At 45.3% G+C, this 12,884-nt stretch overlaps 1 protein-coding gene across 1 annotated transcript in view; it reads left to right on the top strand.

The window, feature by feature from the left end:
* Positions 1 to 12,884, top strand: part of LOC126272393 (urocanate hydratase-like) — a 391,889-nt gene that overhangs the window by 45,099 nt on the left and 333,906 nt on the right. The window contains exon 5 of the mRNA XM_049975217.1: positions 7,606 to 7,672. Coding sequence (XP_049831174.1) covers positions 7,606 to 7,672 — 67 coding nt within the window. The remainder of the gene's footprint in view (positions 1 to 7,605; positions 7,673 to 12,884) is intronic.

Here is a 12,884-nt window from a genome sequence, read left to right as displayed (position 1 = left end):
TGTGATATTGCTAGAAGGCACAGTGACTCCCGAATGGTATGTAAATGTTTTGGAAGATGATTTCCTCCCCTTTATCCAAAATGACACTGATTTCGACAGTGGTTCATGAAAGACGGAGTTATACCCCGTCGAAGCAAGAGAGTGTTTGATGTCCTGGAAGAGCACTTTGGGGACCGCATTCTGGCTCTGAGGTACCCAGAAGCCATTCGCATGGGCCTCCGGATCTGAACACATGCGACCCCTTTTCGTGGGGCTGTATTAACTGCATGGTTTACAGTAATAACGCCAAAACCATTGCTGAGCTGAAAAAAGCAATCCAGGAAGTCATAGACAGCGTCGATGTTCCAACACTTCAGCAGGTCATGCAGAACATCGCTATTCACCTTCGCCACATCATCGCCAATGATGAAAGGGACATCGAACATGTCATAACCTAGATCCGAACATCTGTACTGACGTTTACATTTTGAGGAAAGTCCGTGCACGCCGTAGTTTGTAAATAATTTATGTTATTTTCATATAGTTCAGTAATTGACACCATGCACATTACTCGACCGACTTTCCCGCTTCGCTGGAGGATACCGAATTGCAGCGTCTAACCTGTCATTGTGCAACGTAATTTTGCCTGTGCGTGAGAAATAGTGGGTTGTAATCCCTCAGAAAACTGAAGGCACGAGTCAAAAGAGTTCTTTCACACATAGACTACTCTCTCTTTCAGATGACGATGTTAGACCACAGACGAGTGCTCCAAAATCTGTCACAGTACGACACCTTGGGTTCACTATCGTCGTTCATCCTCCATACAATCCCGATTTTGTCCCATCCCATATTCAGCTGTTTCCAAAACTTAGTGAACGTCTTAGAGGACTTCTCTTTGACAGTAATGAAGCAGAGATCTGGTTGTGGCTCTGCCAACAAAGTTAAGCGTTCTACACAGTCAACTAACTTTTCACTCGTTGAGAGAAATGTGTTCGTGAGAAATAAATATGTAGACAGAAAGAATAAAAATACAGAATGTCAATACACTTCCTTTTATTTAAAAGCCTTAAGAATACTCACATAAAAAATTCGGAAGCATTACTTTTTAGCCCGCCCTCGCAAGCTGGGTCCCGAAACTTTATCTTTGTCTATAACAGTCAATGGTCTCGTAAAAAAACACCCTACGCAGTTTTTCAGAAGACCGATTAACTTTGTTAATCCATCAATATTTTATGGATTCCATATTAAGCTGTCCTCTGCAGAGTGTTGTGCCATAACGAAACTTTTCGATGAAAGATGCCTGTTTCCTTGCTCTTTCATTTCTTCGTTTCCTGTTTTCCGTTTCAAAACACATATTATTTACTTTACTCGTATCTCTGAGATATTAACCACCTTCATTACCTATCGATTTGGACAATTTCGTAAGCTCGTTGATCAACCACTGCATCTGAAACTTAGTCTATGTTGAGCGGTTGGTTCTTAGCCAACCGCGTGATTTGGCTGTTGTGAAAGCCACGTGCTTGCTGTTCCAAAAGGAGGTCAGCCATTCTGGTTACATACAGTTTCGTGTTCATGGCCTTTAAGCGTAAAGTCGACACTGAATGTGGACCTATGTTCGAAGGAGCACGGTGTTCTGATGAAATTACTGGTAAGACCGTGGCAGTTAATTTGCTGGGCTGAGTTATGTTCTACAATTTGAGGTCAGTTAGGTCGTACTTTTGTATCATTCCACACTTTGCATATTTCCACATATTTGCATAAAGTGCTGTGTCCTTCAATAGTTTACGAATTGTTAAATACTAGCTGCAATTCCCGGCGTTGCTCGGTATGTTTAATATCTGCCACACAAAAGCGATTGGTACTGTGCCTTGCTGACACTCGTAGCGAATTCAGGAAGTATGAGAAATTGCAGTCGCTTTAAATGGAAGGGCATATTTGAATCACTGGGTTTCAACTTCAACGAAATGCGATGAATGACTACTTCTTCATCTGTATGGTTCTTTGTTGTTTCGTTTTGCGATAAGTATCTTATTGTGAATTTGGATAACTCGTCTTATATTGTTTCAGCTTAGTTTTCACTGTTTCAGGTAGGGCTGTGCCTGAACACGGCTCTAGCTGTTCGAACAGTTTATGTCACAATTCGGGGATTTCTCGGGTCCTGTTCTATCTTTTGATCGGCACGATCTGTTGGCATTTGTTGTTACTATATCTAAGACCTGTCTTAGAGTTCGTATGACACTGTGTATAATAATAATAATGACTGTGAAACACGGACTAAAGTAGCTTGTAGGGTACATGTCATACGTAACAACAGTAATGTTGTTGTTGTTGTTGTTGTCTTCAGTCTTGAGACTGGTTTGATGCAGCTCTCCATGCTACTCTATCCTGTGCAAGCTTCTTCATCTCCCAGTACCTACTGCAATCTACATCCTTCTGAATCTGCTTGGTGTATTCATCTCTTGGTCTCCCTCTACGATTTTTACCCTCCACGATGCCCTCCAATGCTAAATTGGTGATCTTTTGATGCCTCAGAACATGTACTACCAATCGATCCCTTCTTCTAGTCAAGTTGTGCCACAATTCTATTCAATACCTCCTCATTAGTTATGCGATTACCCATCTAATCTTCAGCATTCTTCTGTAGCACCACATTTCGAAAGCTTCTATTCTCTTCTTGTCCAAACTATTTATCGTCCACGTTTCACTTCCACACATGACCACACTCCACACAAATACTTTCAGAAACCCTGACACGTAAATATATACTGGATGTTAACAAATTTCTCTTCTTCAAAAACGCTTTTCTTGCCATTGCCAGTCTACATTTTATATCCTCTCTACTTCGACCATTATCAGTTATTTTGCTCCCCAAATAGCAAAACTCCTTCACTACTTTAAGTGTCTCATTTCCTAATCTAATACCCTCAGCATTACCCGACTTAATTCGACTACATTCCATTATCCTCGTTTTGCTTTTGTTGATGTTCATCTTATATCCTCCTTCCAAGACGCTATGCTTTCCGTTCAACTGCTCTTCCAAGTCCTTTGCTGTCTCTGACAGAATTACAATGTCATCGGCGAACCTCAAAGTTTTATTTCCTCTCCATGGATTTTAATACCTACTCCAAATTTTTCTTTTGTTTCCTTTGCTGCTTGCTCAATATACAGATTGAATAACATCGGGGATAGGCTACAGCCCTGCCTTGTCTCACTCCCTTCCCAACCGCTGCTTCCCTTTCATGCCCTTCAACTCTTATAATTGCCATTTGGTTTCTGTACAAATTGTAAATAGCCTTTCGTTCCCTGTATTTTACCCCTGCCACCTTCAGAATCTGAAAGAAAGAGGTTGAAGTGGCTCTGATCACTATGGGACTTAACATCTTAGATCATCAGTCCCCGAGAACTTAGAACTACTTAAAGCTAACTAACCTAAGGACATCACACACATCGATGCCCGAGGCAGGATTCGAACCTGCGACCGTAGCAGTCCCGCGGTTCCGGACTGCAGCGCCTAGAACCGCACGGTCACCACGGCCGGCTCAGTAATAAGAGTTTACAATCACGTTTCTCTCAAATTCTGGAGCTTTCCCTCTTCCCGAGATCTAGTCACGTCTGATGGAGTTACATCCAAGACGGGTATAGCCGGGGTAACGTATTCTCGTTTAAGGAACTACAGTCAGCTTACTACGATACATTTCATTTGTTAGCCATTTAATTTTCATGAATTTTCTGACTATAGAAATTTGAACTAAATCGATCAAATATTTTTCTAAATGTTCGTTAACGAAGTTTCTCTTATATATTGTGTCTATTAAAAATATGTAACCTATGCCTGCGTAAATGTTCATTAGAGGATCATGTATAAATGTGAAGTAATCCCGCGAAGAACTTCTACAGATTTTTGCCAACTGCCTGCCCCTTTATATATTACGTATATATATATATGTTTGGTGTCAGATAACGAAGTGTTATGTGGACAATGATACCCCTCTTATCTTGAAGGTAAAGTATGCAAAATTTCATTAACATTGGAATAAACCTGTAGCTTTGTATCAATTACAAACAAATAAACAAAGAAGTGAACGGACATTCTTCTTCTATATACACAGATTTGGAGGCTGTTTATTGCCTTATTTCTAAACTCCACTCGTTCCATTTTGTACTCAATTCTTCCAAGTTAAAATTTACGAGAAGTGAAAGGTCTGTTTTGTGAATGGTACCATATTATATTTCCTACGATAAAAGCTTGGTTTTGTAGTAGGAACAGGATTCTCACGATAAGGTTGCAACGCCAAACTGAGATACATTGGAGGGATCCGTAGAAAGTGTAGTCCACCAGCGTTAGAAGTGGTTTGAAACATCCTCATTCGGTCTGTACTTGAATACTGCTCGACAGTTTGGTATCATTATCCATTAAGATCCATCGAGGAAATAGAGAATCTCCATAAAACTTCAGCGTGTTTCTTACTGTTACGATTAGCAAGTCACGCTCAGCACCCTGCAGTGTCACGCGCCACAAGACGAGGTGTGAGCACTATGAAATGATTTGCTGTTAAACTTCCGGTAGCATACTTCCCTAGAATAAGCAACCAATAAATTGCCTCCTCCCACATATGCATCGCGAAAAGACCAGGAAGGTAACATTAGAAACAGTCGAGCTCACTCGTAGGTGGTTTTTATGAAACATTGTAAACTTGATTTTTCCAGTATTCAGACAGTTCTTTAAACTCTTCTTCATAAATTATTTGTTTAATTTACCGCCACTAAATAAATAACATATGTAATTTACAGCTGTATGACAAATCTCTGTTTCTGAACAATATTTTAAGAGACGTCCTTGTAGCCTCTGAACACCATTCAGTTAGGCAGTCCTACTTCATGTTGCGCAGAGTTTTCAGCAGCAATAATGTCATTAATCTTGGAGAATAAAATCATGTGCTTCCGAAAAATGATGGGGGTGGGGTGACTGTGACATCCCATTTCCTGCCTACACCCGTCCACTATTATAGTGGGAAGGATCAGTTTAATGTTACAGGGAGAAGGGAGTTGGGCCTGAAGCTGATGGCCCAATATTTCCCCAATCTTCTTAAATCGATAGTGGTCGGAGCCGATTAGACTAATTTCAATGGCGAGTCATTTCCCCATGACGGCTTTTGTTGTAGAAAATTTTCTCAAAGTCCTGTGAGGAAGCACCACGTCACACAGAAGCAAAGCAGCAGTAGGAAATGGCCAGTGAGAATGCCTTCAGTTGGTTCCTCATTCTGGTTGGCTGAAAGACCTAAAAGTTAAATTCCGTGGAGGGTGGTCTCGAATTTGGGGAGTCGGCCGGTAGCTCTCACGAGGCGTTAGGTGGTGCTCTTTCTGGGTTGGGGGTGTGTTTTTGCAGGGCATTGCAGAAGTCGTGAGAAGGAAAACAGAAATTTCGAAAGTGCGTTCCCGAGTGTGGATTTCAGGATGAGCCATTCCCGTTTTATAGACGAGTGTTTCCGTGTACAGAGTGTGTAGATGTGCTGTAGGCAGGACCAGTAAATTAAGTTATCGAACCAAATTGCTATGTGGGTGATGGTGTTTGATGAACGAAATGGACTTGGCGAGGGTGTCATTGAAGCCAATTCCGTGGCAATCTGAGAGCGGTGGCTTTGTGCGACTCTTCCCCTATTCGTTTTGAACTGTTTACCTGTTTTGTTGTTTGAAAATTATCTGCGTTAGTTCCGAAGAGCCAGATAGAGGTAGTGTGTGAACTGTTAGTGGTGAACGTGTTCCAGTGGACGGATTTCCAAATGTTTCTGAAAGTAATAAGACTGCTAGACAGGTTTTAAGTATTGCATTTCGATTGGCGAGAAATTTAACACTGTTTCGTGGGCCAAAGCGAGGCTGGATGCCCTTATTTGTTCTGATTTTACAAATATAGCAATGCAGAGAAGGATTCGCCAACAAATGCTTGAGAATAAATCTGCGGAGCAGTACGTCCCTTAATTTATCTCGAGGGCCACGCATCGGCGAGTTTGATTTCGCGCGACGCTACGGGCGCTCAGAAGCACGCACGAAAGGACAGTTTCGTCGGGTTTTCATCTGGTGTTAACCAGGAACCGGATACCAACCCCTTAATGTCCTTGAAAGGGACCTGTATAGAAGTCGTGGTTTGATGGTGTGGCATGGGATTATGATTGAAGTACACTTCTGCATGTCTTTGACAGAGGACTGTAACAGGTCAGGTGTATCGTGAAGTCATTTTGCAGCAGTATATCCGCCTTTTGAGGGGTGCAGTGGGTCCCATCTTTCTCCTAATGGATGATAATGCACAGCCCCACCAAGCTGCCATCGTGGAGGAGTACATTCAAACAGATCAGGCGAATGGAGTGGCCTACCTATTCTGCAGATCTAAACCCCACCGAGCACGTCTGGGATGCTCTCGGTCGACTTATCGCTGCACGTCTTCAAACCCCTGGGACACTTAAGGAGCTCCGACAGGCACTGATGCAAGAGTGGGAGGCTATACCGCAGCTGTCAATTTTAAAATTTTCCCGGCGAATTGACTGTTCAAACAAATTTCGGGCTTGCAGCCGGTCGTCGTTCAATACTTCGCACGATATTTCAACTGGGTACCTGCCATTCATCTTCAGGTGAGCCGTCGCAGACTGGCGATAACGTCCTCCGCTCCGCAATATATAGCATATTGTAACTATTCTGCGCATGCGTCGAAAACTTGATAGTTGAACCAACACTCCCCGCCGTCAGTGCCATCGCTGGTGGAATAACGGAACTCAGTCGCCCTCTGCGTTGCTGTTTGGCACGGCCGTCGACGCACTCTGTCGTCTTCGATTTGAGCAAATCGTGGAGATGTTGGGATTCCATACACTGTCCAGCTGGTAGCCGCTGTCACGGTTTAACAGATTTTCCTCCAGTCGTATTTCTACGGATTCTTTAATAATGGAGTTCCAGAAAGACGTTGCTGTGGACAAAATCATTGTTTTCTCATACTCCATTGAATGTCCCGTAGAAATACAATGTTCACCAATAGTGGACTTGCTTGGCTGCAAAAGGCGGGTGTAACGTTGATGTTCAGTGCAGCGTTCTTTCACGGTGCGTGTGGTTTGACCTATGTAAGCCATACCACATTGGCACGGTATCTTGTAACCAGCAACGCAGAGGGCGACTGAGTTCCGCTATTCCAACCGCTAGAAGCCGGTTCCGTAAATTGCCCACGGTAATTAACAGAACAAACATTTAGTACGATCACATATGAATTATGTGTGTGTCATCTGATTTAATCGCGTTACATGTTAAAAAAATCCCTTAGTCTCCCAACATCCTGCACACATTTGTCGATATCATCCTAGTAGCCACAGGAATTCACCCCATATATTGCATAATATAGCGACCCGATGACATGAACTGGACGCAGACAAATTTTTGTCATCCACATTGAATGTAGCAGATTTGCACAACACAGTTGTGCCCACAACCTACTCAACTTTTGAGGAAGTAACTTCATGTCTTCCTGAGATCTGCTGTTTCTGTGCATTTTTCATCACTTAAGAAAAAATGCCTGCACACTGAAGAATTGCAGCTCTTCCAACTTTTCTTTTGCCAAGTTTCCTCACTCCCGCTCGCTGCTTGTTACAGGTACGGCCAGATGACCGCGGGAAGCTTCTGTTACATCGGGCCTCAGGGCATCGTCCACGGCACCACGGTGAGTACACTGCGCAAGCCGCCGGTGGTCGCTTTGCCGCTGGACACCCGATTACACGGCCATCGACGTACTCCGGACAAATGTTGCGGTTCGTTTAGCAGAGGCATTTTGTGTAAGCCGTCCCACACACCTCCCTACAGGCTGACAACTCCCGTATTCTAATTTAATCTCCATGAGTAGTAACACAGCTCTCGTGACAGGAAACTTCCATTCATGGCATTTTCTAACGATATTTCAAAACCAACTTCGTTTCTTTGACGAGAAGTATAACGGTTTTTGGCGCTCTTATATTACCCCCTGTCAGTTGCGATGAAATGAAAATGAAATAAGTCTGTGGCTTTATTGGTCGGAAGACTCAACCTAGAGTAGTGTGGTCTCGTTGCGCAAGTTTTTCTAGTTGACGCCACTTTGGCGATTTGCATGTCGATGATGGTGTGATGGAATGATGACAATATAAATATCCACACCGTCAGCGGAGAAAAATCCCGACCCGGCCGGGAATCGAACGGGGACTCCAGGATGTAAATAGAGCAACGCTAAACAGTAGATCACGAGCTACGGATACCAGTTACGATGATTCTTCACCAAGGTAGTGGAATAAAAGATTTAATTGTTCTCGGCTAGATGGCTAACACGTGACATGCTTCAGTCATTCGATTGTACAGTAATGCGGAATTCGGGATTAAAAACAGGGGCCAGGCAATGAGAATTCGCAACAGTAAGATTATTGTCAGTAGCCCTCTTCAGACTTTTTGAGCTTGAACTCAGCTTCACACCCAATACCTCAATCAGCACAGCATCCGTGAAACTGGCCAATCTTCTCGTTCTTTTCTTGCTTTTAGCCGATCGCCGTACCCCAAATAGCCTATTAATCTCGATACTGTCGAATCGTTCGGCACAGTGTACACGAGTATACGAACGACTGGCAAAACACTGTTCTCTTGGAAAAATGACATGGTCGCCAACAGACCTGCACTATTCTACAGACGTCACGTGACCTGTACCCATTATATTGGCTTCTCTGCTTATCGTCGGTTACATCCGTGGTGCCATCTTCTGTGGCTGATCTAACGAATGAGTGCTACTCCATTTACGGACACATTTCTTGCAGCGGTGTACCGTAGGTCTCTAGAAGAGCGTAGCGTTCCAAAATATTGGTCATCCCCGTTTTCAAGAAGGGTCGTCGAACAGATGTGCAGGACTATAGACCGATATCTCTAACGTGGATCAGTTGTAGAATTTTGGAACACGTATTATGTTCGAGTATAATGACTTTTCTGGAGACTAGAAATCTACTCTGTAGGAATCAGCATGGGTTTCGAAGAAGACGATCGTGTGAAACCCAGCTATCGCTATTCGTCCACGAGACTCAGAGGGCCTTAGACACGGGTTCACAGGTAGATGCCGTGCTTCTTGACTTCCGCAAGGCGTTTGACACAGTTCCCCACAGCCGCTTAATGAACAAAGTAAGAGCATATGGACTATCAGACCAATTGTGTGATTGGATTGAAGTGTTCCTAGATAAGAGAACGCATCATGTCATTCTCAATGGAGAGAAGTCTTCCGAAGTAAGAGTGATTTCAGGTGTGCCGCAGGGGAGTGTTGCTGTTCACAATATACACTCCTGGAAATGGAAAAAAACACATTGACACCGGTGTGTCAGACCCACCATACTTGCTCTGGACACTGCGAGAGGGCTGTACAAGCAATGATCACACGCACGGCACAGCGGACACACCAGGAACCGCGGTGTTGGCCGTCGAATGGCGCTAGCTGCGCAGCATTTGTGCACCGCCGCCGTCAGTGTCAGCCAGTTTGCCGTGGCATACGGAGCTCCATCGCAGACTTTAACACTGTTAGCATGCCGCGACAGCGTGGACGTGAACCGTATGTGCAGTTGACGGACTTTGAGCGAGGGCGTACAGTGGGCATGCGGGAGGCCGGGTGGACGTACCGCCGAATTGCTCAACACGTGGGGCGTGAGGTCTCCACAGTACATCGATGTTGTCGCCAGTGGTCGGCGGAAGGTGCACGTGCCCGTCGACCTGGGACCGGACCGCAGCGACGCACGGATGCACGCCAAGACCGTAGGATCCTACGTAGTGCCGTAGGGGACCGCACCGCCACTTCCCAGCAAATCAGGGACACTGTTGCTCCTGGGGTATCGGCGAGGACCATTCGCTACCGTCTCCATGAAGCTGGGCTACGGTCCCGCACACCGTTAGGCCGTCTTCCGCTCACGCCCCAACATCGTGCAGCCCGCCTCCAGTGGTGTCGCGACAGGCGTGAATGGAGGGACGAATGGAGACGTGTCGTCTTCAGCGATGAGAGTTGCTTCTGCCTTGGTGCCAATGATGGTCGTATGAGTGTTTGGCGCCGTGCAGGTGAGCGCCACAATCAGTACTGCATACGACCGAGGCACACAGGGCCAACACCCAGCATCATGGTGTGGGGAGCGATCTCCTACACTGGCCGTACACCTCTGGTGATCGTCGAGGGGACACTGAATGGTGCACGGTACATCCAAACCGTCATCGAACCCATCGTTCTACCATTCCTAGACCGGCAAGGGAACTTGCTGTTCCAACAGGACACTGCACGTCCGCATGTATCCCGTGCCACCCAACGTGCTCTAGAAGGTGTAAGTCAACTACCCTGGCCAGCAAGATCTCCGGATCTGTCTCCCATTTAGCATGTTTGGGACTGTATGAAGCGTCGTCTCACGCGGTCTGCACGTCCAGCACGAACGCTGGTCCAACTGAGGCGCCAGGTGGAAATGGCATGGCAAGCCGTTCCACAGGACTACATCCAGCATCTCTACGATCGTCTCCATGGGAGAATAGCAGCCTGCATTGCTGCGAAAGGTGGATATACACTGTACTAGTGCCGACATTGTGCATGCTCTGTTGCCTGTGCCTATGTGCCTGTGGTTCTGTCAATGTGATCATGTGATGTATCTGACCCCAGGAATGTGTCAATAAAGTTTCCCCTTCCTGGGACAATGAATTCACGATGTTCTTATTTCAATTTCCAGGAGTGTATTATGAATGACCTTGTGAACAACATCGGAAGTTCACTGAGGCTTTTTGCGTATGATGCTGTAGTATATCGAGAGGTTGTAACAATGGAAATTTGTATTGACATGCAGGAGGATCTGCAACGAATTGACGCATGGTGCAGGGAATGGCAATTGAATCTCAATTTAGACAAGTGTAATGTGCTACGAACACATAGAAAGAAAGATAATTTATCATTTAGCTACAATATAAGCAGGTCAGCAAATGAAAGCAGTTAATTTCATAAATTATCTGGCAGTAGGCATTAGGAGTGATTTTAAATGGAATGACCATATAAAATTAATCGTCGGTAAAGCAGGTGCCAGACTGAGATTCATTGGCAGAATCCTAAGGAAATGCAGTCCGAAAACAAAGGAAGTAGGTTACAGCACACTTGTTCGCCCACTGCTTGAATACTGCTCAGCAGTGTGGGATCCGTACCAGATAGGGTTGATAGAAGAGAGAGAGAGAGAGAGAAGATCCAACGGAGAGCAGCGCGCTTCGTTACAGGATCATATAATAATCGCGAAAGCGTTACGGAGATTATAGATAAACTCCATTGAAAGACTCCGCAAGAGAGACGCTCAGTAGCTCGGTGCGAGCTTTTGTTGAAGTTTCGAGAACATACCTTCACCGAGGAGTCAAGCAGTATATTGCTTCCTCCTACGTATGTCTCACGAAGAGACCATGATGATAAAATCAAAGAGATTAGAGCCCACACAGAGGCATTCCGACAATCTTTCTTTCCACGAACAACAGGAGACTGGAATAGAAGGGAGAACCAATAGAGGTACTCAAGGTACCGTCCGCCACACACCGTCAGGTGGCTTGCGGAGTATGGATGTAGATGTAGATTTATTTTCATGTGCGCGATTATTAGATCACTCTGCATAAGCGTATTGCACCGCGCGTGAAACTGTCTGCCAAACACGCCGTTCTCCATAAATCTGGCAAGTTTACGCAGAGACTGTCGCTGTTCTCCCCCTGTCGGTTTGCTGCAGGAAACTGATAGCTGCGTCGTTGGCAGCACGATGCCTGCTGCGTGGGACGCGGTGGACCTCGCAGTGAAAGAGGGCACCGAGCTGCGACTGCGGAAGCAACGCCTGAGCCCCAATATATCCGCGTCCGTCTTTTGTAGGACGCGGGACAATGCGAGCAGACGTTAATAAAAGCCGGCGCGGCCCGCCTGTTCGGCATTTGCCGGCAGCCCGAGCCAGCCGAAAGGATTTGCGCATTTAATCTCCAGCCGTGCGTATCTGCTGCGGTGTGCTCGTGTCCGTCGCCGATGCGGGACATCCAATACAGCTGCTTGTCCGGCAGTCGCATCGATTTTATGCCAAAATTTAGAACGCCACATAAGTACGTAGGCTTGCGTGGCCAGAGTCGTTAACATAAAAGTGTACATAAAAGTTGACATACAGGTTGCTGCTAAATCCAGATAAATCTCAATTTTTTCCTGGCATATAGTAGTTTCGCGGGAAGTCGCGAATGGCGATCTTGAAAGCCATAGGCATATAGTAGACAGTCAGAACTTCAAAATGGCCGAGATGTTACGGACAAGTCCCGAGTATAACCTAAGTTTACCTGCAAGTTTTAACCAGTGCCGTGAAACCGAGGACGATCACTGTGGCCTCGCGGAGGTAATACGCCTTTCAACAGAACGGTGCACCGGTTCTGTGTGCCATTTAGTCCAACACTGGCTCTCGGATAACGTTGACATATTCTGGTGAAAGGAGTTCTGGCCCCCAAGTAGCCGGGATTTGAAACCCATCGACTACTATGTTTGGAGCGTAGTCGAAACAGTTACCAAAAAGACGAGATGCCCTAATGTCGCATCTCTACAAACCGCTATCGCAGAAAAAAAAATGTTTGAAATGCCTCTAAACACTATGGGACTTAACATCTGAGGTCATCAGTCCCCTAGACTTAGAACCACTTGAACCTAACTAACCTAAGGACATCACATACATCCACGCCCGAGACAGGATTCTAATCTGCAACCGTAGCAGCAGAGCGGTTCTGGACTGAAGCGCCTATTTGTATTTTGTTTTAATAAATTTGCTTTTTTTAAAAAAGTATCTTTTCTTCGGATTTAAGCTCCGCACCCTGTGTTGTTAAATAAGTCTCACATAAGCCACACACCGTTGGGTGGCTTG

This window comes from Schistocerca gregaria, chromosome 5 (assembly GCF_023897955.1).
Source record: "Schistocerca gregaria isolate iqSchGreg1 chromosome 5, iqSchGreg1.2, whole genome shotgun sequence".
Taxonomy (NCBI): domain Eukaryota; kingdom Metazoa; phylum Arthropoda; class Insecta; order Orthoptera; family Acrididae; genus Schistocerca; species Schistocerca gregaria.
The sequence above is the reverse complement of the archived record's forward strand: the minus strand, read 5'-3'. Positions and strand labels throughout refer to the sequence as shown.